The sequence below is a fragment of the Chaetodon auriga genome, chromosome 4 (genome assembly GCF_051107435.1).
Source record: "Chaetodon auriga isolate fChaAug3 chromosome 4, fChaAug3.hap1, whole genome shotgun sequence".
NCBI lineage: Eukaryota > Metazoa > Chordata > Actinopteri > Chaetodontiformes > Chaetodontidae > Chaetodon > Chaetodon auriga.
The window spans coordinates 5,292,845-5,318,722 of record NC_135077.1 but is presented as its reverse complement, the minus strand read 5'-3'; the positions used below and the strand labels follow the sequence as shown (position 1 = coordinate 5,318,722).

At 43.7% G+C, this 25,878-nt stretch overlaps 2 protein-coding genes across 5 annotated transcripts; both read right to left on the bottom strand.

Annotated features, from left to right (window-relative positions):
- Window positions 1–1,742: 1,742 nt before the first annotated feature.
- LOC143318893 (uncharacterized) lies at window positions 1,743–6,949 on the bottom strand. Of its 4 annotated transcripts, none has more exons than XM_076727404.1 (7): window positions 6,848–6,949; window positions 6,000–6,122; window positions 5,581–5,722; window positions 5,374–5,482; window positions 4,325–4,415; window positions 3,275–3,463; window positions 1,743–2,722 (listed from the first exon to the last, which is right to left on the bottom strand). In XM_076727404.1, exons 1-7 carry the CDS (start codon window positions 6,882–6,884, stop codon window positions 2,595–2,597), a joined length of 819 nt encoding a protein of 272 aa, XP_076583519.1. In that variant the 5' UTR covers window positions 6,885–6,949; the 3' UTR covers window positions 1,743–2,594. The 4 variants fall into 4 exon arrangements, with proteins under 4 accessions (XP_076583519.1, XP_076583520.1, XP_076583517.1 ...); XM_076727405.1 differs by having other exon boundaries at window positions 3,275–3,460; window positions 6,848–6,915; XM_076727402.1 differs by lacking the exon at window positions 6,848–6,949 and having other exon boundaries at window positions 6,000–6,375.
- Window positions 6,950–12,594: 5,645 nt separating this feature from the next.
- On the bottom strand, window positions 12,595–25,554 carry pik3r6a (phosphoinositide-3-kinase, regulatory subunit 6a). The gene is made up of 6 exons (XM_076727482.1): window positions 25,344–25,554; window positions 19,952–20,072; window positions 18,336–18,409; window positions 17,879–17,993; window positions 15,946–16,016; window positions 12,595–15,604 (listed from the first exon to the last, which is right to left on the bottom strand). Exons 1-6 carry the CDS (start codon window positions 25,417–25,419, stop codon window positions 15,492–15,494), a joined length of 570 nt encoding a protein of 189 aa, XP_076583597.1. The 5' UTR covers window positions 25,420–25,554; the 3' UTR covers window positions 12,595–15,491.
- Window positions 25,555–25,878: the final 324 nt, after the last annotated feature.

Genomic DNA, 25,878 nt, shown 5'->3' with positions numbered 1-25,878 from the left:
ACATATGTCGTTTACGTGCTTTCATTTTATAAAACCTAGGTTATGCTGAGGTAAAACAGCATTTTAATTCAAAGCATTTTTATAACTAACTGTTAACTTTATACAAGATAGGTATAATGTGGTAGGACTTCAAAACTACGACTGTACTGTGCTTTGATCTGATTATGTGCTACGCATATACGATCTAATACTACCACACATCTCTGTAAACACCTTGACATGCTGACTTGGTTGTTGGATGCAAGCTGAGGATGTGTAATATGACAAAATCATCGATTTCCAAAAGATATTAGTATCAGCTAATCAAGGGCCAGCTGCACTCAGAGAATGGCCAGTCTACCAGCTGAGTATATATACTGACAAACCGATCTTCAGTTAGTGTCCTATAAAAGGGGCAGCTGAGGAGTATCAGAGCTGTAGAGCAAAATGGGAGATATGAAGCTCGATGCTGCTGTGTGGCTCATCACACAGCGGAACTGAAGTCATTCACAGGATGAGGGTACGACTGTGGGCGATGTTAAGTTTTGCTATAATGCCTCATGAGATGTCAAAATAAATTACAACAAAACAGGAAAAACAGCACACAAGAGATGTTTTTATACTTTACTCTTATTTACACTTCATTTTTGTCTTCTACAGGAGAGGAAGCCACCCAACACCAATGTCCCTCTTTTACAGATCTATTTGGTTCAAAAGACAAGACGACCGCCTGTCTTAAGCCATCTGTTGAGCATTAATGGTCCTCCTCAGGAGGGAGATGAGCCATGGCTGGGTGTAATATATGGGGGTCCTCCTTGTGGTCTACTGGCTGGCAAATGGATTGTCTCACACTGTTGTCTTCCTGGTATTTGATGTGCCAAGACCGTGTTTGACATTGTACATCAGACGTATGGCACAATACACTCTCTCCTGGAAAAGGTGGTCTGCTTCCCCACACAATGTGCTGAAGATGGCCATGGCTTCCAACACCTTGCCAACAGCCCAGCTGTACACCGTTATGTGGACGCCACTGAAGGACGCCATATTGACATCAAAGCTCCCCATGGTCCACATACACAAGGTTACGTGAACAGGAAAGTCTTCCACTCTGTCCAGCTTCAGGCAATCTGTCACAGCACATATCTGATGGTTACCTTGGTTGAGTCCACAACAACAGGGTGTGAAGAAACAGTCCAGTGTTTATCACAGGCTGTTGCTTTAAATGTTGCTGCAGCAAGGAACTGTGGGACAGCATTATCTCATTTCCTTTCATTAAGGATGGGCCAGTGTATCCTGTGCTAAAGGAGATACAAATGGAAGCTCTGAAGCACCTTTTCTTAGCATTTAGAGACTTCAAACCGCTCTTATCATGGCTGCCACTTCAATACTTCTGGGTCATTTCACTCAGGAACCTTCTTAAGCAAAAAAAAGAGACTATTAGACCAGCGTAGCACCTAAAGTAGATGGTGATCAGCACACCCAGTTTGGAGAAGTGGACAGAGTACCAGCACTGAAGGAAAGCAATGTACTGCTGTGGACGAGGGCAGCAGCAGTGACCATCTCCAAACTGGGGTTGTGCCGACTGCCGTCTACTGTAGGTAATACACTGGCTGCTTAAGTACCTCATATATCCTCACAAAAAACCTGAAGGTGCCTTTAACGCGACATGATTTTCAAAAACATTGAGCTGCTACAGGACTTTACTGCTAAATGCCTAAATATGCATCTTTTGTTGGTTTGTCCTCGATTTTCTTCATAGCACCTCATAGCACAAATAGCACATCAGGTGTGTGTGTGTGTGTGGGGGGGTCATGTTTGATTTTGGGGTGATCTGTCCTTTTAATTTAGGAACCGATTATTCTCTCTGACTTGTGCTCTGATCTGAACTGGACCCAGAATGCACTCGGTTTGAATTACACACAAATGTGCAACGCTGCACATCTTATAACAGTTAGTCTAAGAAACTGGAATTTCCAAGCAGGTTCGGCAAGTTGGACAGACAGGTTAAGTCAAAAAGACAGTGTGAGCTGATGGTTTCTGGCAGACGTCATCGTCGCTCTTAGCACATGAAGAAGTTTTTTCCCTAAAGAGAAGGCGATGATTTCTTCCTTCCCTTCAACACATACTCAGTTCCGCTGCCCCTGTTCATAAAGACAATAGTCCTTCCACTGTGAACACTGTGGACTCATGAACCGTGCTAGCCTGGCACACCTGTCCCCCGTGTGCTCGTTTTGACTCAGTGGCTCACCACATCTGAGACACCGCCCCACACCCTTCTCTGCATTCCACCTTCACACAGACTGTGGGACTCCTGACATCCGTATGGATCAGATTTGTACCGCTGGTTTTGGCAAATCGTGCAGCTTTTCATCAGTTTTATGACCTTTTGCTGCTCACTCAAGGCTGCCAAAGGCTGCATATTCTGCATCGCTGCCCTGCACTTTAAATCTTCACTGCTCATCTCTTTGATTAGAATTTGTTTGGTTATTTAACCAGGTCAACCAACAACCGCTGATCTTTTCAATTCCTGTGTTCTAGGTTTCCTTCCTCTTTTTAGAGGAGTCGGCCACATTTCTTCCATATTTCATGCTTTGACTTGATACAGTTTTTCTCTGTCAGCCTTTCAGCACCTTCTCTTTGAGCAGGTCCAAGATGACCTGTCTCTCTTGGCTCTCCAGCTCAAATCTCCGTTCCCTCTCTTTTCTCTCAGCTCCCAGACGTTCCCTCTCCAGAGCGATCTTACCTGAGAGTTAAAAAAAAAAAGGTGGGGGGGGGTGAAATCTGGTATTCAGTCCCCCGTGGGGATGATGGCAGCATAACAGTCCTCATACTGTAAGATTTCCTTCTTAATCCTGAGATCATTTTAAAGAAAACTTTGAGCCTTTCTAAGTGACATTTACAACTGCACACGTCAAGTCAATGACTTCACTGATAGGTGACATGTTGTCCTTTAAGTGCAAGAGTAAAAAGAAATGGAAAAAAAGGCTAAATTTAGTGCAAACTTCAGTAGAAATTTGTCTAGGACTTAATAATGAATAAGGTTTTTAGAGTTTATTAATGTTCCATCATTAAAATGAATGACAGACAGGACTTATTGCCCATTTTAGTTATAATTAATGTTCTGAGAACTTAATCTGCTACGACTAACATCAGTGACAAATTGTCGCTCTAAACCTAGTGAAAACCCACTTTGCAAGACACAAGCATCCACATAAAATGACGCCTGTAACACAGCTAGGACAAATACTTTTGCCCCCGGATGAAATGGCACTGCACCGCTCTCTGCAAATCTTACTTCTTTGAATCTCGAGCTCCTCCCGACGCAGAGCGAGCTCCTCCTCTCGCAGCCGCTGCTCCGCCTCTGAGCGCTTCTCCAGGAAGCTGAGGATCTCAGAGTAGGTCTGGCAGCAGCACTGGCAGGGCCGCTTGGCCATGGGCGCCGCTGAAAGCTCAGCCATTTCCTCACGGTCTTCTTCTGGTTCTGCTGCGACAGTAATTAAGTAAAAAATGACAAATTAAACCATGCTTCTAGCCCTGTTTTAGCCCTGTTAACGTGATGTCCATGTGGTGTTTTTTATAAGCTACAAGACACATCATGAGCGATATAAGCTGTCAATGCCATGTTTAGTATTTCTACACTGAAACTGCAGAGGACCAATGACAGTCTCACAAACACAGATTCAGACAGCGCATCATATCACAATCCCATCAACTTGCAGGGTGGAGCTACAATGAAATGAGGAGTATCAGAGGAGACGCCGGGCGTGGCTGTTCATCAGTATTTTACAAGCTAAGCGTCACTATTTTTAAAAAGATGGCAGTGACATGTTTGTCTGGTTTCGGTTGCAAAGCTACAAAAGGAGAAATGGTAAAGCTCCATGTTTTACCAAAGGATCTGAAAACCTGAGAGCCAAACTGCAGCCTGCAGTGGCCTTTCTCCAGAGCACTGTTACGAACATTCGACACAAAAACAGACCGATGTCGCCACAAAATGTGTATTAGAGCCAAATGCTGTTCCATTTTGAGGTATGGAAAACCTTGTAAATATGTAATTCTGAAGCACAGAGGTGAGATGTTGGGGTGCAATCAATGCCTGGAGAGGAACTAACATCAGGCAGTCTTTGTGACGCCTGTGTGGACCACACCTCTAACTCTTGGCGGCATCTTTTATTACAACCGCATTATTTCATATTGTATGAGTAAACAAACTTGCCTCTCAGCAGCATGTGATGATTGAGAAGGAATGACCTTGGAGGTAATAATGAATAAATTTTCTTTCAGCTGTGTGTTGTGGGTATGAAGTGACAGAGTCTTGTCCCGTCTTGCACTCTCAGTCTGTTTTTACCTGCAGAGGGTGTTTGTGTGATAGTGATGTTGGGCTTGTCCTGCTCTGGTAGAGTTAGTTCCTCTATGGCTCGCTTTCTCAGCTCATCCTCCTGGGAAAGATGAGGGCAAGGGTATACAACACCCGAACAAAGAAAATGAGAAAACTGTGTGCGACAGAAACAGGTGTTACCAACAGTGGTGGTAGGAGTAGTTGTAGCAGCAGTAATAGTGGAAGTGTAATTGTGCCTGGATGCCACCAGGAGGAGAAAAAGGAAGTGGGCAGGTAGTTACAGAGAACATGAACCGAGAACATCCAAGTCAGCAGATATCCATTTGCTGACTTGGATGTTCGATTTCTCCGTCTAGCCTCAATTCCAATGAACTGCTGGAACAGAAAAAAACTAGACAGACAGAAAAAAAGTGGTGTATTGACTCAAAGTTTAACGAGATAATGGGCCTCCTGACCCCAATAACAAAGCGTGGAGTGTAGAATCTACAATCTCGAGCTGAAGAATAGAAGGTGCAAAGCAAGCGAAAAACATCATTTCACATCATATGGACTATACCACTGGTTCCCAACCAAGGGATGAAATCCACTAGGGTGTCACAAAATAAATATGAGGGGTTGAGAGCCGATTATTGAGACAGGAGAGTGTGCTAGTATTTGTATTATCTCTCGGGACTTTTCTCTAAACAAGCTTTTTTCATGTGAAACGGTGGGTACGCCTGCTTCTTCTGGCCTCTAATGATTATTCGGATCAGTAATAGTTTGAAAGAAAAATCCCACATCTGTGACAAGGGACTCAAAATGGACACCACATCATTTTAAGGGGTCACAAGCTTAAAAAGTTTGGAATCACTGCACTATACAATAACGTGTGATTTTAATATCCCTGTCGGTGTTTAAAATCTCTGTTGGTCAACATAAAGAAATCGCAGCATGAAGCTGTGTGATACTTAATCTGCCTCTGAACCAGCTCACGTGCACTAAAACACCCGCTGTGAAAGCACATTTCTGGTTGCGTCACATACGTTTACCTGCTCTTCTCTGACACCTCTGACACCCACCTGGTACTTTGTGCTCTCCCCACCGGCCAGGAGCCCCTTCTCAGCCTCCAGCTCCAACACCTCATGGAGCAGATCCTCCTTTTGGGCATATAACCTCTCTGTCCCGAACCTGAGTACACCAAAAGCACACACACATGAATCATATTTCTTTTTGGTGAGGGTGCAAGTCACCAATCATCTACCTCAGGTCCTAGTGACTGAACCAACCGGCGCAGACTGGGAAAGTCTTGTTTCTTGTAGTAGTCTAGCAGCAGCATGGTCCTCTCCCTACACCGCCTGGCATCCACCTCAAAGTTTTCATCCTGAAGGGCTGCAGTGATAATCTCTCCCACACGGGCCCAGATCCGTCCTGATAAAGATGAGTTCACACACACGTGAACACGCAGTATACAGGAAATAACTGTGTAGCCAATCGGCTTGTGAATACACAGGCATGTCTGTGTGTTGCAGGGCATCTGGTCTGTCATATGATGGAGTTCACCTTGAAAGATCTCTGTACAGAAACGCTGCTGTGCAAAGAACCCCCTCACTGTTACACAGACATTAAATGCCATTGCAGCTCCACTAGATTATTCTGTCAGACAGGAAGTGCAGCTCTGACTGCTTCCTTTAAAAACAGGACTAACCTGGCTCTTTGGAGGCAAACGGGTTCTGGGCGATAACCTCCCGTAGAAGGATGATGTCATGCCGCGCTGAAAAACGTACCTGGCGCTTGCGGGGAGTCGTGGACGGGCCGGCCAGGGAAAAACCTGAAGTTGGGTATAGAGTACAATAGAATAGATACAGCCTACAAATGTGTTGAAACGCAGTGAGGTGAGGGTCTGCTTCCGAATTGCTCTGACCTCTGACCTTCATGAGCAGGAAACAAATACATATCCCATAATTATATTATAATAGCATTCATCATTAGCATTAGAAATACCAATTTGGGAACATATTAGCGCTAACCCCACTGTAACCTGAGAAACCAAATGGTTTTATTGGACCAAAACCTTCATACTTCCTGGCATAAAACTGCAAGTTTCATTAAACTGACCTATGTCAGATGACTATGGGGTCCAATGGATTAATTTACTCAGTGGATTCTTTCTCTTCAATCACTGCTACACGTTATGACCATGCATATAACTAGAAAGCCATGATGTGGAATACATTGGGCCTGTGTTTAGGTGCAGAGAGGTACGTGGTGGCAGCAGCACAACTGCTGTTTGACAGCAGCTCTGTCACAGCGCACAAGTGCACGCAGCCCGCAGCCTGCAGCTACCAGCATCCAAGCACAGAGACGAGACAAACAGCCCGGAAAGCCCCGTTAGCCCCGCAGAGGCTACAGCACGTTCAATGTCCAACCGATGCGTCAGGGGAGGAGGAGGAGCGAGTGCGCACGGATCGAGAGAAGCACCAAAACGCAGTTTAGGAGACGTTAATGTAAGTGGTTGAAAGGCGCGTTAGACGTGCAGGTGGTGTTGTATCTCACCGTTGTTGATCGGCACCTCCACCACAACCCGTTCCATGTTTCTGTTGGGTGCATCCGGGAACCGCCTGACGTGCGCTGTACACGTCCACCCACCAGTACAGGTTCCCCACTGACGTGTAACTCAACTTGGCGGAGGATCAGAATCGGGCAGAACAGAGACGCCGCTCTTCACTTTTTGCTGCGCTTACTGCACATGGCCGCAAGGTGGAGCCAGAGGACTGCTGCTCAGTGGTGCTGAACGGGATGACGAGGACAGAAGAACATGTGCGGCTTTCTGACTCTGCGCCAGTGTAAGCTGTCAGAGGGAAAACAGTATGGTGCTATACAAACAAATGTTTGTGTATGGTATTACACTTAAGTCAGTACTTAAGTATTTGTACTTGTATTTCTTATGCTACTTTGTTTCAGAGGGAAATGTACTTTTTACTCCACTAAAACTTTCTGGTAGCTTTAGTTTCAGTATGAATTAAGATTTTTGAGAGGAGTTTCAACAGTAAAATCCTATTTTATATGAAGGCATGAGCAATAATATTCTAACAATATTTCATTTTACGATTTTACAATATTTCTTTTCCTAATTACAAACATATTTTTGCTTAAGTAACACTTGTATCAGAGTATTTCTAAAGTGTATTAGTGCTTGAGCTTAAGAACAATCTGATGTATTCAGATAAGTAAAAATAAAGGATCTGACATCTGATATACAGTTTCTCCTAATTCTAGCACAATATGTAGATACAAAGAATGAACAGTCTTCTAATTTTCAACATTTTGCACCAAAAAAGAGAAGCAGCTTTAATCGTTACTTCGAAGCAGGACATAGTGCATGCATTGCAGTAACATTCCTCAACTTCACAGTCCTCCATTCACTTTTACACCACTGCTCGTATGTTTCTTGTCATCGATGAAAATGCAGATTGTCACCACCAATCTTTTGGGTCTGAACACCCTTTCTACAGTAACAAATTGTGCTTTGACTCCCCTTACAGCTCCTCAGATAAAAACTTTGTGATCCTAACAGTCATCACAAAGTCAAGCATTTATCCAGATTGCCGGTTCTGGGTGCTTGTTCTGTGTTATGGTTGCAGATTTCATTATCCTTCCCAAAGTCCAAGACACAAACATCCAGTCCATCCTGACTGCTGTGAATGATCTGGACACCAAAAAATACTGTATATGTGTAACAGTGATGACTGAAAAGCTTGCAAAACTGCAAAGCTGTGACTTTGCCAACACATGTTGTCTTTGTGACGGCAGCTTACGACAAAATGAGGAAGCACTTCATTATATTTACCTTTGCATTGACTTTATTTGTAACCTCTACCACATAACGTGTTCTTAGCCTTGGCAAAAAATGATTTACTGTATTTTTAATTCCTGTGCTGTAATAATTTCTTGTTTCTAAGGCGATTCTGCAACCATCCAGTGTTAAAAATATCCAGAGTTGCTGTCCCTCCCAGACAGCAACTCTGAAATCAAACAGTGCACGCTACACTTTGTCTTATGCTCAACTTTTAGACAGGCAATTATTTAGGATAGTCTTGCTTTGAATGAATTGTGTCAGTTAGACAACACTTAACCTTGAGTCCTTACAAAAAACCCATAAATGCTGTGCTAGACCGTCATGTGCATTTCCTCTACTTGGCACTTGCAGTGTCATCTGTTTATAAGACCGGTCGTAGCTGCTAATGTGCAATACATCACATTTATTTGTTTATTTGCAGTCTGTCAGAACTGCTGCAGTTAAAACAATCAAATGTTAGGCACGTAGCCAAAGCTACATGACCTGTAATGAATGCCAATACGAAATAGCCTTCAATTATTTCTGCAGCCAATCACAAGTGAAGGGGGCAAAATCAGGAGTCAAATTATGTCTTTGTCTGTGGAGCAATTATAAAGAAGCACAAGGTGCAAAGCTAAGGAGAAAATAAATGACCGAGGAACATGTGGTAATGTTTCCAAGGACGAGTGTCCTCTGGTCCTAAAACACAGACAGGCCTGCAGGTGCTCACACACTCACACTCTGTCGCTGAAACTTTGGCATTTTTCTGAGCAAACCCACATTTGCATGACGTTGCTTCTGACATAATGAGAGGGAGATAAGCACGGAAGCAGAGCCGGGACCCGGCAGCCTGCAGCATCGTAATCATTTGATTATTTGGTTAGAGATGCTGGGGGAATGTTTTGAGGACACATTGGGAGGGAAGGAGGGAGGACAGGAATGGAAACAGAGAGAGAGAGAGAGAGAGCGTGGAGGGAGGACTGACTGGGAGATGAGTCAGAGCTGGGGTTTTTGTTTTTTTAAAGAGAGGAAATCAGTTTTGTTTCCTGCATTGGTGACTTTAGGAGGAGAGTTAATTGAACTTGGCAGCCTTCCAAGCAAAGGCGCTTGTACTGCCCACGCTCTCATTACCGATGACTGTGATGTTGAGTGTTGCTGTTATTTAGAAACCTCCGGACTGAAGAGAGCCTCCAGGACACACGAGAAACAGTTCGATTTAAAGCAGAACTGTATGACGGTGGGTGGTCAAACAAAACATGGAGCACGTATCAAAGCACCATTATTGAATGTGATCATTATCATCATCAGCTGTTATACGCTGTGTTTATACAGTAGCAATCATCACAGTGGTTATGCGCATGAAAGAATAGAAAGCAGGCAGGCTCCAGCTGACGGCACACCAGCAGCTGGTATCCTCACTGCTCAGATGTCACTGGATTGTTAATTAGCCAGGACACAAAGTCCTGGTTCTGCAGGATCAAAGAAGGTTTCCAGGAAAATGCTTGAGAGCACACCGACCTCCACAAGACCAACACCAGGAGTTAACAACAATCTGACACCCACAAATTGCCTCTTCTTCACTCTTTTGCAGCGTTGAAAATGCATGTTTCTGCCTTTGGACACACGTCTGTGAATCTATACTCTTATATTTGCAGCATTGTGTTTTATATGCGCTGTGTTTTTATTTATCATCTGTTGGAAGAAACCACCTTCATTATCACATTGTCGCATGTTTTTGTATATGAAACATTAATGCTGCAGTAAATACATTGTGCTGCATTCATTGGATAAATACTGAATTAACTGTTATTTGCAATGTAATAAAAAAAAAAATAGCCCTTGCTCTACTATTAGAAATGAGATACAAGTACTTCTCATATTGTAAAAGCAGATTAAATATTAAATTGATCTCACTGAGCCACAAAGCATCATCGTCTGATCTGCTGTGTGAGCAGATAATACATGTGTTGTAGCAGATGTGGTTATTGTGACCATGTGTTGCCCCTTCAGTCTCACTCTTCTGTGTTCTTGCAAAGTCACGCAGACGCACTGAGCACTTCGGTCAGCACAGTAGGCGATATGAGGGCTATGAGGGGGAGTGTCATCCCCCTTGTTAGCAGAATTACCAAAATGCATCCTCCTTGTTAGTCTGCCGCCCCCACTCTCCATCTCGTGGTAGCAGAGAGCGTGCAGGGGCAGAGGGGTTGTTTAGCTGAATATGTTAGTCTAGTCTGACTCACTGATCCTTTATCTGACTTAGGATTGTGCAAATATTAATCTGTAGCCAGTACCATGGCTCTGAAGCATCAGTAGCCTAACTGTGTTTTTGATAAATCCATGGCTCTGTTCGTGGTGCCGAAGTAAGAGTCAGTTTCCTCTTGGATTTATAAAACTCTCTAAACAATAAATAAAGCGTCACCTTCTTGATCGAAGTCACAAGTAGCAACGTGTAATCGCAGAAGAGTGAGAGGATCACAGAGACACACTGCTGCCTGTAGGATTCCTCTAATACCACATCTGGAACAAAATAGTTTAGGGGAGACAAGACCACAGATATAGTTTCTACCGTTAGGTTGGGGCTATACCCCCTTGCTAAAAATGAACAAATCCCCACCTGATTACATATAAATGCAATCTTACGGCTGAGGATAGAAATTTGGATTCAGCAAGTGTCTTCTTGACGGACAATTCAGCAAAGCTGTTTGACGGTTATAAGCATTAAAAGAGGCTGCTGCTCCTGAGCCATGTCAGTCAAATTCAGCATCAAAGATGAAAACGGAGCTTCAAATTCAGCTCTAAAAAGATTTTTTTTTTTTAATCTGCATGACTGCTTTTTAGTCAGATATTTTGTGCTGTCGTAAATGGTCACAGTGGAACGAGGATTTGAAGCCACATGCGGAGCAGAAGGCAGAGCTGGTGCAGTTCAATAGATTTATGAAGATGACGGATGAGGCAGGTGAGGGTCAAAACCAAAGTCAAAGTGCAGCAAATAAAATCCAAACAAAGAGAGCAAAATGAGAAAACAAGCAAAACCCAGGGAAAACAAAGCAAGAGTCCAAAATCTCAGAAACGCTGGGAAACACTCACAAAGGCAGGGAGGCTTGACACAGGTGGGACGAAGACTATCCAGCAACACACAGGGAAAAACACCAGCTGAAACACGCAGGGAGGGACGACCAACAAGGAGTAGGTGAAAACAGTCACATACAGTAAACCTTCAACGTAAAACCGGAAACACAAAACCAGTCAAACTAAACCATGTTCACATGCTCATCATTCATTTAGAACACCCCAGGTGATCACCGGGACAAATTAGTAGCAAGACAAAGTCGTGGCGCCCTATCCAGCTCTCTTAATCCATCCATGAGCGGGCGTGCGGACTTCATGGAGTCTTTTAATCACTGTGAGGTTGCCAGGCAACCAGCTGCAAATTGACTTGTTAATTAGGAAGCGTTAGAGGTGTTTGTATGGGTGTATTTTTGATCTGTGGAGAGAGCCAAGCTGTGTGCCCCTGCTCCTTCTTGGAGCTGTCACACTAAAATCTACAAATCAAGGCAGAACTTTGGAGCAGTCGTGGACATAAATTTCAAAAGCCACACAAAGGCCATTACAAACTCAGTCTACCGCCTTAAAAACAGCCAGAATTAAAGGATTCTCGTCTAAACAAGATGCAGAAAAAAAACCATGTGTTTCTTTTCAGCAGACTAGACTGTAATGGTGTCTTCACAGGTCAGTAAAAAATCAATCAGGGAGCTGCAGCTTGTTCTGAATGTGGCTCACCAACACTGATCCTTAAATCACTGCACTGGCTTCCTGAATGGATTTTTAAAACTGAATTGTCTATAAAGCACTAAATTGTCTCAGACCTGAATACATCTCTGATTTACTTGTTTGCTGGGAAGCATCCAGACCCCTCAGGTCACCTGGGACAGGCCTAACACTGTCAGCTAAGGACTTAAAACTTTATTGCTTTCCAATGAATTACATTCATAACTTTTTTTTTTAAACCTGCAAGTCGTTGCTTGCTTTTGTTTTTATTTGAATGTTTTCTTAGTGTCTTAGACCCATAAACCTGCCTTGCCTTGCTTCCAGTCTTTATGCTAAGCTAAGCTAACCGCCTCCTTCCACATGAATGAGTTCACAGTTATGATAGTGACATTGATCTTCTATGTAACTCCTTGCAACCGATGTGATTACATCAAGGTTATCACAGAGGGAAGTCTGGATATCTCTTCTTAATACTCCATAAAACAACCATCTAAAACCCATTTTCACCTTGTTTCAAGAAATAAGATGGAGATGTGGAGATTTCTGGCTCAGAGCATGTGAAAGTCATTATGTGTAATTATGCAAATGAGGTATTAAAAACAGTTAAACGTGTGTTTTAGTCTGAAAGAAGACGTTATGGAAGCCAGATGTGAGAAGAGCAGCAGCACCTATGATAAGAATAATAAGACTGAATCTTGAGATAAGATTTCATTTATTACATTTTCATCCTCAACTGAGAACATTTAGGAACCCTGCACCCTGAACATCACTTAAACAAACAAACAAACAAACAAACAAACAAACAAACAGGTCCTTACAGTCATCACATGCAGCCTCGCGCTACAATCCAGTGGAGCTGATGACGTAACGCGGCCGAATGAAACAAGAAGTGAGAGCGTATACCATCAAGTCACAGTAACCATAGCAACAAAGCAGTGACAGCTACTGGACGTCTCGTTATCACCCCCATGTTCCCAGGCGCGCGGACGAGCACAGGTACACAGACTTCACGCCGTGGCCCTCTGCGCACGGTGAGCGCTGCAGAAGGCGTGCAGGATCATGCGTTTGAATGACAGCCCTGCCCTTTCCGCACAGCGCTCGCTGAGAGCTGCCCTTGTGGGAACTCGCAGTGTTTTCGCTAAGGATGACTCACACTGAAAGATTAGACCCCCCCCCCCCCCCCCTCCACTAACTCTGTGCCCTCTCTTCCTTCACCTCCCCTGCTTTCAGCCACTTCACCATCTCTTCCTCCAGCATTTCCTCTTTCTGACTCCCTCTCCTGCCGCGCCGTGTCTACACAGCCGCCTCAATGCTTCTGTGAGTCCTCTCTTGACTTGTTAAGAGGAGGTGTAACGCACCCTCCAGCTGGTGTGAACAGCTGGTTTTATGTCTAAATGTGAAAAGTGAAAAAGAGGAACATGTCACACGCTCCACGTCCCCCTCGTAAAAGATAATCACTGATTAGATGAAGGTCTTGGTCAGAGGAGCTGTATGCATCGCTGTGCGGCTGAGGAGCAGCACACACGTGAAGAGTTCATTTTTGTATGAACTGACTGCCTCAGATGATTGATTGTGTGTTACATGCAGTATTTCAGCATTTCTGGCACACATCTAATTCCCCTGTGGACCTCCATGACAGCAGCAGACATGGCTGCTGGGTGATATGTGACCCAAAGCCTCGATGACAGTGTTGAGACTGAATATCAAAAGATCCAGAGATTGAACAAAAGAGACAGCTGTAACCATCAAGACAAAAAAAAAAAAAAAAAAAAAAAAAAAAACCATGCAGAGGAGAAGCAAAATGGGAGAAATATGTAATCTGTAATGATTAAAAAGACTTCAGAGACTTTCAGTTAGTTTAGTGAGTTGATCTGAACAGTCAGAGGCTCATTCAGCTGCAGCAGCGACGTTATCCTGTCTCCACTTTATCTTTCCCTCTATGACCATAATAGCGCTCCAGTATTTGTTTTCGTCACATCTATGAAGTCTCATTGCGCCGGTCCGTCTGACCTTCCTTATTAGCTCATTGTAAAGATATGGGGGATACAGGGTTGCTATGGCGACTATTCTTCTTGGCAACACAGACATCTGCTTCGTAGTTTCATTGGCCATCCCGCCCGATGTAAAGGACACTGATACGCCTTCTACATTCAGACCATAATGCCTGATAAAAAGCTGATAGCTTGTTTATTCATCGTGGAAATGGGCTGAAGAGTTTTGACCCCGGCCAGCAGATTAATCTGAAACATAAAGTACTCACTAAAAATGCTGTCGAGTGTGCCTTAGCAATATGTACGGCGACTGTGTCCACTGTATGTATTAGGTCTAGTGGTCTGCAGTGTCAGCTGTGGGACGATACATATCATTTGGAAAACTGAGCGCAAGAAAGGCTCAAATGAAAGCAGCCTACATGTGCTGATACCACAGTTTGCTCACGTACCTTCACGGACACCCATGTGTCCCCACATAGCACTGCAGTCACCGTCTTTCCATTCTGCCGTTTATGTCTATTAATATGTTGTAAGATTTCACTTTGTATGTATATTCAGTGCTTATGTATTTTGTGCAATGCTAAAATCCTAAATCCTCCGTCCTGCACTGCATCTGCAAACTTTCTCATCAGAAATATGTGACAAAACAGTGAAGCAGGGTGACTGCTCAGTCTTCTCAAACAGTAAAACAGTGCGGCTGGTGAGGATTACTGCAGCAGAAACAAACAAGCACACAGAAAAACTCGGTAAATTTGTATGGTGTGATGTTTTTCAGTGTTTTTTGCAAATAATAAAAAAAAAGCGCTGCAGCCCACAGTGCAGGACGTGGACACTATGTTTTGTTACTGATAGAAAAACACTGAAACCAGACTTTAATCAATACTAGTTAACCATTATTAACAGAAAATAGAGCGTCACGACACATCCGTTCTTCCTTCACAAACAAACTGAGGTATCATCGCTTTTCAAAGGTCAAACCAATTTAGGAGTCAAATCACAGGTAACTTAATGCTAACAGAGTTCCCAATTAATGTCAGTTTCACGAGTGCTGTCTCCTTAATGCTGATTATAAAGTTCCAGTAATTTGACTGGACTGGCCTGCCAATGAGGTGACAGTTATCACGGCGCAGTGAAGTCTCTGAATGTAAGACTTGTCAGTTGAAATTAGTGTGCACACTATGCATGCCTGGCTTGTGCTGTTCTGTTTCTGTCCTTCAAACGCCGTCCTGTCTGCCTGAAAAAGAGAAATAAATACAGAAATAATCAGAAGCTGCTGGCCGAGAAGTCGGCGATTCGTGAGAGCAAAACTGAAAACAGGAGCGGCACGACAGCCGTGGAGAGCAAACGCACGGTATGAAAACAAAATCTGATATGAAAGAGACAAAACAGATCCAACACAGGACAAACTCTGATCTCTGCAACAGCCTCTGCTCTCCCTCTGGGAAACTCTCAACCGGTGTCTGTGGTGCTCCACCCGCGCTTCAAAGTCTTTCTTGGACTGAAAAGCTGAATCTGGAAATATTGTCTCCTGCGGAACGGCCGTTTCGGTTTGTGGCCCCTGTGTCAGCCCTGTAGCGGGGCCCCCCCCCAGTTTGGCTCCAGGCTACATGATGGAGCACGTGAAGCCACAGCACTCCTTCAGCAGGGTGAGGCCTGTCTTGGTGAAGGGCGAGGAGGTCTGCTGAGCCCTGGATGGCACCCGTCTGGTTGGTGCACCTGAGGCACAGAAAGAAAAACAGGGATTCAAACGTTCCTCAAAAACATGCTGCGCTGGACGGCGTTATGTGCGGTACAAGAGCCAACTTCATCTAGAAATATGATCAATGGCTTGACTGAGAGGAAAGCATAGCCTCAGCACTCCCATTTCTAATTCATGGTGAATCAGTCAGTGGATGTGTGAAGCTTCATCCTGTGCTCAGGAGGAAAACACCTTGAATAAGAACAACATTTGGAACAAGGAAAGTATTTTGCTACTCCTTATTCCCTCCTCGCTTCCCATGATTTGTTTATTTTCTATGATGTGGCACAGAGTCACAGCTCTCTTAATGCTTAAATACCTGTCTTCTTCATGTTTCTTGGGAATTTGGACTTCAGAAAATCCGCCATTTCCTTGTCTTCTTCGTTCTCCCTGTGGAAATTGAGAGACACTGATATAAAATGCATGGAAATGCGTGAATACATAAAGCTATTGGACTATAATTTAAAGTCATCCATCACCTTCGAAAGAGAAGTTGGCCAAAATACATGCTGAGAGGAATTCCATGTTATACAGATACAAAAGTCAAATATGGTTTCTGCTTTACACCTGCTGGACTTGCCATCTGTTCCACAAGCACTGGATCAACATATCAAAACAGGCTGATTTTTAATAAAGAGATAACACACCTTCCTAAGACACTGACTGCATAAGAAACCCAAAGCAGTCCTGGCTGTTAGAAAAGATTAGATTCACTCTATAGATAAATTCAAGCTTCTCTCTGGCTATGAGGAGATTTTTAGATTGGATAACACGCTGCATGTTTGGATGTTTGCGGCGCCTAGCGTGCTTCAATGCTACAATCTAGATACTTAATGCATCAGGGTGCATGTATACATGAATATCTGTTGTGCAGAGTAAGCTAACAGTACCATCTTTCCTGCATTGAAAAGAAAAACCAAAACCTAAAAACTGCAGGCAGAATTTTCTGGTGAAGGACAGTCAGGTGAAAAAAAAAAGAGAAACATAACAGCAGAACGATCTCAACGTTTATCAGTATGGACAGCATGGCCTTGAGCACCGTCACATCCTCTCCTCTCGACGATCCATTACCACACCGCCGCTCTCCTGCTTCCTGCCTCTCACCTTCCCAGCAGCCCTTCAGCCTTTTCACAGCATGCTGTCAGCTGCCAACTCCAAGTGTTGATCACACAAACTAACAGCACTTGATGCTGTCTGAGAAGGGGATTAAACCTAAAAACACGCTTTAAACTGTAGACTGCATCTGGTCATCTACTGTCAAGACACATGAGATTACAAGCTGAGTGCCGAGTTAAAGAACCATCGGGGACGCTGCACCAAGGTCTATTCATTTCCTGTATACAGTATATTAGCACAGCAGTGGAGCTCAGCTGCTGCACAATGGACCCACTGCAGGACAAAACACCTCAAAAGCAATAAAAAGCATTTCATCTTTTTGTTTTACATATGTCTGACGTCTCTGCATTAGGAGGACATAATGTGCCAGACAGCCCGCTTTCCTCTGACAGTTTCCTCTCATATTTCGTAACATGCCCTGCAGGGTCTCATATAATATGTGTGATGAAGGAGTCTCAGAATGGATTTGTTGTGGCTGGAAGGTTTGGACAGCATTTAGACAGCTCTTCATTTCCTGCCTGAATGAACCGCCAACAACCAGCAGCAGCTGATGTTGGAGGCTCAGAACCTGAAAAACGCTGAAATACATGCATACTGTTTTTTTTTTGTTTTTTTTTAATTAATGGCAGCTCGTCTTGCAGAACTCAGTGACGCAGGCTGACACATCTTTAATTGAAATGATTCTCTGCTGCGTGCTCCGTGGTGCACTCCCTCACAACTCCGTGCCTTAGGAAATGTTCCTTTGTTTTAATTGAGCGCAATGGGGCCGCTTTGCGGAAGCATGCATATGAATGATACTGAACTGAGATACAACTTCAGTGGCATTAGTGGCAACAAGAGAGGCTCCAACCTGAGGCCTGTCAGTCACTATAAGAATGTTAATGAGTGTTGCTCATGAATTGGCATCATCAAAGATCTGTGCTCCTGTGCACGAAAAATACACGTTTTTTTTTCCACTTTTTTGGGGAGACGGCGTGAGTGCTACGTGTGCGCTGCATCTCTGTCTGGCGGATTTTATGTGAAGTATGATTTCATTTTTTTTCTGCCCATTTTTAATTATTCATTCATAGCCTATAGCGACAGACACCAAAGGAGTCCTACCGAGCTGTAATGAAACCGCAGAGGCAGAAACCCACCTGAGCCGTTCAAACTCCACATCATCCACCAGGAAATCTCTGGTCTCGACCAGCTTGTGGATCTGCTGCAGGAGCTCTTCTTCCTTCTGCCGGTCCTCGTTGGACTTGTCATTATCTGCAGCACAAGACGACGAGTGTTTGTTTGGGAAATGTGAGGATTAGTTTTCTCGCTGAGAGTTAGATGAGAAGATCGATACTGCTCTCATTCTCTGTGCATGAGCCAGGAGGCGATTAGCTTAGCTTAGCATGAAGACTGCCTAGCTTAGCTTTATGCTAAGATAAGCTAGAATAAAGCGAAGTGTAACCACATGCTGACTCTAGCTTCATATTTAGCGTGGAGTTATGATAGCGACATCGCCATCTTCTCAATGAACTCCTGGCAAGAAAGCAAATAAGCTCCTAAAATGTTGATCACTTTAAAAAAAATGTATCCTCCATCAACAGATAGAGCTCCTACCTGGTACAGACACTAGTTTGTGCAGCTCCTTCTTCAGACGTGTGATCTCCTTGCACAGCTGAATATCATCCATCCTGCACAGGCGTGATAGAGCAAAAGAAAGAAACACTTATCAGCGCTGCACATGCTCCATATCAGCTCACCTTCTTCTGTACAGGGTAGCCAGGGGTGCAATCTTGACTCTGCGATTTGGGAAAATGAAATTCAAACAAAGCAAACTTGATTTATGACCTAACAGCCCGTCGCACGCCAGAGGTGACACAATCTATTCTGAGCCGAAATTTCTGTGACACCTCTGTGACAACTTTCAATCTGTGTGTGTCTGTATTGGATCATGACTGACGCTGAGGTGGGGTCGAAGACTCTGTGCTACCCTGGTCCGACGGCCCTCACATGAACCCAGTATCACAGCAACCAAGTCTTTTTTGGAGACACGCACACATACGGGCACTCACGGGGCCAGACGACGTAAAATCACCCGCACCTCACACACATTAATCAATGTCAGCAGAGTGAGAGCCTCGCCGCCACCGTGCCTCGTCTACCTGTCACGGAGAGACGCTCTCCGCAGACGTGCAGGTGGAGGAATGGTCACAAGGTCTGGAATACAAATGAAACGCTTTACATAACTTACTCGAAGAAAACGCACCTTGGGGTTTTGTTTGTTTGTGGACTGCTGGTGAAAAAAAAAGGTGCTTCAAATCGTGACTCTCCATCTCTGTCCTCCTCCTCTCCTCCTCCTCCTCCTCCTCCTCTCATTCTCCCACTTTATCTGCTTGGCTCGTGCTTGCTACTCCACACACGCCACTCCTCACATCCCCCCTGCTGTCTGTGCACTGTTACTGCCTATCTTTCAGAGGAGCAGATGAATAAATATCCATGCATTAGCCTGCTTAGAGGAAGCCAAGGTAAAGCCATTGAAATTTTAATGAGGGCCAGCTTGGGGTGCGATGGAGAGAAATGAGGGGAGAGAATAGAGGGCAGTGGTGTGTTTCAGGTAACAAAAATGGCTTAAATGATTTGAACTGCAGCCTGCAGATGGATGATACTCTACAGTGATGTACTAGCTTCTGTACTATGGTTTAATCTGGCTTGATCAGTGCACTAATTTTGACTGATTAATTAACAGGATCATTCATTTATTCAGGTCTCTCACAGTAGTGACATGTTGTCCCATATGAATGATGCAGACTGTCCTTGGACCAATCACAAATAACATGCTGTTACATATGGCATCTACAAATTATCCTCTCCATCAATCAGTTTTTTCAGGGACGGATGTCCATCTGGTCAAAACTTTGGTCCAGAGTGAAATATCTTGACAGTTTTCTGGATAAAATTTTGCAGATGTTCATGGTCCCCAGTGACTATGATGGTCTGGTGGCTTTTAATTGAGCGTCACCAATAAGCCAATTGGAAAGATCATGGTACACAGTGTACAGTATAGAAACAAACCCGCTCTGACACGTACATGCTCGTCCACCATCCTTTCCGCCTTGCTACGTAACGGTCACACTATTTTCTGCACCGGCACTGAACTTGACACTGGACTGAACTGCAGACGGCAGCCATGACACCAAATTAAAGCAAGGCTTTGGTGTTGTTAAGTGACTCACATGTATCTGAGCTCTGACTCCCTCCTGACAAGGATGTCCCTGATCCTCTCAATCTTAAAAAGCTCCCCTTCAATGTCGTCCACGGTGATGGTGGAGTCTGCCATGGATACCACGTCGTCCTCTGAGGGAGGGTGAGGGAGAAAAAGAAAGAGAGGACAGCTTTTATTGTTGATTGATGTTATAAAAGACCACGTGTTTGGCAAATGTGCAACGCTGACACAGAAACATAATTTATTTAGATGCTTTTATAAAACCCAAGTTTCATTATTTCAACCGACAAATACTGTACAGAGACAGGCAGACACTTACACACTCAGGACTGCAGAGCAATAACTGCATATGAATCTGCACTTTGAACTGTATAAACAGCTGCAGCAGATGTGCTTTGAAATTGCGGCTTGTTGAGGATCAGAGCTTTACGGCCAAATTACTATGTGTCAGCGGTTGGCACGGCTCACATGGCTTCTCTCTCTCTCTCTGTCTCTGACACACACACTCACACACACACTCACACACACACTCACGCACAAAATGATAAACCAACTCATGTCGATGGGTCGGCCCAGGAAATTAGCCTCCCCCTGTATAGCTGTCAGATTCACACTGCAGTCCTGTCTACTCTGCCATGTTGGGCTGCTGAGAGATTCTTCACCGTTCATTCATTCAGCCAGTGGAACCACCACAGTATGCAGCTGACACGATTGGTCGAATAATCATTTAATCATCTGACAGAAAATTTTGATAAATGATAGAACTGGTTTCGTCATTTATCAAGCATATCACTGTAAATTGAATCTCTTTGGGTTTTGGACTGTTGGTCGGACCGAATAAGACATCTGAAGACATCACCTTCGATTCAGGAGAGCTGTGATGGACATTTTTCAATGTTCAGACTAAACAATTAGTGGATTAATTGAAAAAAAAAAAAAAAAAAAAAAGATAGCTGAATCAATAATAATCAAACCACAATTAAACACAGAGGCAGTTTAATTAAACTGCCTCTGTGTTTAATTTTGGATGAATCCTGACTTTGGAGTCATCTTGCCAGGATATTAAAGGAAAACGTCTCTAATTACGTGAAGTCTTTATATATTTTATTCTACATTGCACTTCGTACTCTGACCATGACACTGCATTAAATCAACATTAAAGAAAACTGTATGTTCCATAACAAACTGCATGCTCAAAGGAATAACAGAATGGTCCACTGGTGTAGTAATCCCTGTAGAAAAATCCTCTCTCACACACAGCTCTGCTCTACAGTACACTGCACAGAGGATGGTCAGCAGTCATTTCAAACGTAATGCTGTGTTTGAAACTGCCTCATGAAGCACGTCACTCCCCACATTTCTCCCTTCAACTACATACTTTCAAATGAAACATTTCGACATGAAAATAATGTAATCAATAATCAATCTAAATAATAAGGCAAATAATATAGAATTGCATAAAGTAAGAGGGACTGATCTCAGCTACCATTTATAACAATGTGTGGACTTGCTCAAAACAGCTCTGTAATACTTTTTAATGAATCTGTCCCAAAGGCCCCTGGAAACATTTGCGTGACATGAAAGGACATCGAAGCATTTCACACACTCTCGCTCCTACACACTGTGAGCAGCTGCACAAGATTCAAATACACCAGCGTGTCAGACACTTAACTGCAGCCACCTTCTGAACGAGCAGCTGTTTTATCCATGCACGTTAAAATACATAGAGTCGAATTCATTTACCCCGGGATCCAAGTACGGTCGACCTTCTTGAAGACAGACAGTTAAAGTCATGCAGTGAGAGTCGCGATGCTGCAACTGGAGGTAATCACCACCGCCTGCTTTCAAATTGTTCCATTTAACTGTCACTTCCTTGCAGGGAGCTGCACAACAAGCAGGCCCAGCTGGAGAAATACTAACACCACCACTGACAGACAGCCCCTGCCCTTAAATCCTCTTTGTATACACACAGCATTACTTAGCGGAGCTCTAGTATGTAATATCTCTATTCTAGGCACATTTAGCCCTGGGGAAGGTAGGAGCTGACTGGGTTCAAAGTGCTGTGAAGACACGTCTTCTGCACTAGCATGAAAAGGGGCAGAATAGAAGTGTATCATAATAATTCAAGCTGGGATTGTATGACTTCAGGGTAGTAGTAAAAGCACTGTGGGAAGCACGAAGCATGCTTGCTTATAATTGCTGGTGTACATGGACTCACATCCCTGCTGGCATTAAAGCTTTGTTTCAGGGCTTGAAACTGCAGTCTGCTTTGTGTGACAGACAAAAAGGGGAGCCTGAAGTACCGACAGATGTCTTCGCACAGACTGTATTGCTGTGACAAATGTGGCTGACGTCAGTGTAGTGTCAACACAACCTTGACATCTTAGCAGAGAAGGCACTGAGAGAAGTGTTGCAGCGAGTATTAAACTGCTAATGAGGTGAAAAGTGTAAAAAGATGGAGGAAAGAGGAAATATGAATAAATAAATAAATAAATAAATATTATAAACAAATAAGTATAATTTCAAAGGATACCTTGAAACTCAAACATATAAAAATAATATATTAACCATTCCTGTGGTTGCATTTTCGCTCGATTTTAAAAAGTATTTGCATCATAAAAAAAAAACATTTTGTGGCTCATTTCTAACTTTAAAGGGAGAGTTTACCTTTTTGCTGCGTGTTCATATCAAAACCTCTCTCTGTCTGTACTCTCACTGTGACATTAGAGCGAGAAGGCAATTCGTTTTTCTTGGCGTAAAGACCACACGCAGGCAGAAACAGTTCACCTGGCATCACTCAGGGTTCAATACGACACCTACCAGCACCTCGAAAGCTCACTAATTAACACACTCTGTCATGTGTGTTTAACACAAATGCTTCTTTATGCTAAACTACGCTGCTCCAGCTCCATATTTCAGATTTGAAGCGGTGTCAGCATCATTTTTTTTTGCAGGTGGGTATGTGTGCATGTTTGTGTTCAGTAATACTTCTCTGTGCGCATCCTATACTGTGGACGAGTGAGGTCAACATGTTCTACTGGTTTATTTCATGGCAAATTAAGCTGAATTGTATCACTTCAGGATTTTGAAAACACGTCTAGAAAAACATATATGAGAAAAGAGTGAGAATGTGTTTTTAAACAGTTTGTAGATGATACCTTTTTTCCATGAATTAACCGTTTTTATGCTATAACTTAATCTAATTCATTTAATCTCAACCAAATTGTTTTATTCCCCTAAATTGAAGCGTTACCTGAACAAAAGTGAGTTGCTTCACTGAAATAAATGACAAGCCTGACGAGCAGCTGAACAGATTTTCTTTGCAGCAGACGCTCTTACTTGTCATGCACAGGTGTAACGAATAACTATTAATTGCTGGAAGGGCGCCCTCTTTCAGGCTATTAGTTTCACCTGTGCTGTTGTGCTGTGACGACTCAGTGAGACAAGTAAATGTCTGCTGTGAATAAATGGCTCTTTCTGATTCTAACAAAGATGAGAGTGGAGTATCTGACTCATGTCATAATCACAGAGGCTTACTGGTTCTAATGCACATCCAAAACACAATATGAGTCTCACATTTCATGCTGATTTTCAAGGAAGGAGGCTGTAGGATAATGTAGAAGACAGTGCAAACTTCACAAGGAGATAGATGTGTGTGTGTGTGTGTATGTGTGAGAGAGAGAGAGAGAGAGAGAGAAACAGAAAGAGCCACTCACTCTTTGTATTCTCGTTACATTACAGGTGTGACGATGCCGGATGATCTTTGACCAGCAGCCATTCATGAAGCTGATGAAATGTTGTGCTTAAAAGTACAAACAGGATCTCAGCCATCACATCTCTGCCTCTACCAGCAAGCAGCTCTGCACTATTGTTCATATTCCTGCCAAAAACACTCCGCTTCAGTGACGATGGCTGGAGATTCCCATGCAGCTGACCGAAACAGCGGACTGTGAGCAGGGTGCAGGTGTGTTGTCGTGAGGAAAATGTACAACATGATGTCAAAAGCGTTGTTTAGTACTCTTAAATCGACAGCAGCAACGTGTTCAGCTGCAGAGGCTCTCAAGGACAGGTTACTCCGCCACTGAGCAGTTATGAGTCATCACCAGACCGCTTTGAAATGTTCCCTCCTTCACACTTTTCCCCATTTCTCACCTCTCCAACCCTGCCCTCCTCTCTTTACCCACACCCAGATGATGTGAATTACATCATGAGCTCAGTCTACAGTCTGTGCTCTGACTCCATCCCTCTCTTTTTAAACTGCCACAATGCGCTGTACACCTGATGAGGCAGAACTGACTGACTGACTGACTGACTGACTGACTGACTGACAGATGGATTGGCCAGATTAGAGACCGAGAGGCAGAGGTGAAGGAGAGGAAAGAGGAGAAGAGGGTGATGAATGAAGGAAGAGTGAAATCTTCCAGTGTGGAGCAAAAGCAGATTGAGCGTTAACAGTGATTCTGCACAGCTTTCTAAACTTCCCACCTGACTGATCACATCAATGCACTTCATAGATTGTGCGTCAGTACGACCAGAAAACCTTGACAACAGGCTGCTTAGTTCACTCAGTGCTGATGTACGATTCTACGACGTTCAGCAAAGTCGAGGAACGGAGCTGAAACGAAAATTAATCTGCAGCTATTTTGAAAATCGATTGTTTCACCTGTTTTTCAGCGTTCCAGCTTCTCCAATGTGTGAGGCAACAAAGGACGTCTGAGGACATCTTTAGAGGCATTTTTCTCCACTTATTGATTTATTGAAAGCATTAAGCTTCATTTATATTAAAGCAATTATTAGTTTCAGGCCTCTGAGGGACATTATTACTGAGTCTATCGAACGCATGTGTGATGACATTCATTACGATGACGACAGTCATCACACCTGGACAGGTCACTGAGTAATGAGCCCTCACCTTATTCTTACACAAGTATGGACACACGCACAGTCCTATCCCTTCAGAGGACGTTACACTGACATCTTTTTCTGGAAACTTACGGTAACCATGACCTTAACCCAAGACACAGTGGAACAGACACCTGTGGATTCCTGACATTTTCAGAGCTGCTGCCTGTGCTGCAACTAGAAAAACACACTGATTGGATCAATCAAGTATATAAAAAAAAGTCCCAGATATAAAAAATAGAAGAGCAAAAATCAAACTATAGCAGTCTTGTTATACATTTTAGTAGGACAACACAGAACACAAACCTATGAAGCCTTACAGGAATACTATGATGAAGCCATGAACGATATTAGAAACGGTGTAGAGACAAAAGACACTGTAACAACCTGTATCAACGTTATGGTAATAAGAGCATGAGGCACAGTGACACATCGGGAGAACTGAGAGGATATTTTGTAAACTCAGTCCACAGATCGATAAGTAATAATTCTGCAGTAACCTGGTTTGTTGCCGTCTCTGGTCCATTCTGTGCGCTCCAGTGAACCGTACTGATGAGATCCGTGCTTCTTCTCCATCTGTCCAGCAGCTGCTCTTCCCTTCTCTTCTCTCTCTTCTCTTCTCTTCTCCCTGCGCTTCCAGTTGCAGCGGCTGGGAAACAACTACAGGGGAGGGTCTTGCAGTCACAGTCTGCTGCTGTATTTCATTGAGTCATCGCCGGTAACCAACCTGTAGAGGCAGAGACAGCGAGATGCTCTGGCGGTCCCCACCAGCTCTGGCAGGTGCCGGCATGTGTGTGTGTGTGTTTGTGTGTGCAGCGCACCAATTCTCACTGTCACCCAAAGCTCAAGCTGGCTATAGTAACTGCATAGCACCATCTGGTGGCCGCGGGATGCAGTTACAGCATCGGAGAAAGGCCACCAAACACCACTTTTATCAGCTCAGAAGTGAAGTCATGGTTTATTCCGACAGTGTTGAGATTCAAGCAGAGTTTCAACATTCACTATAAAACACAACCACTGTTACAAAACAAAATC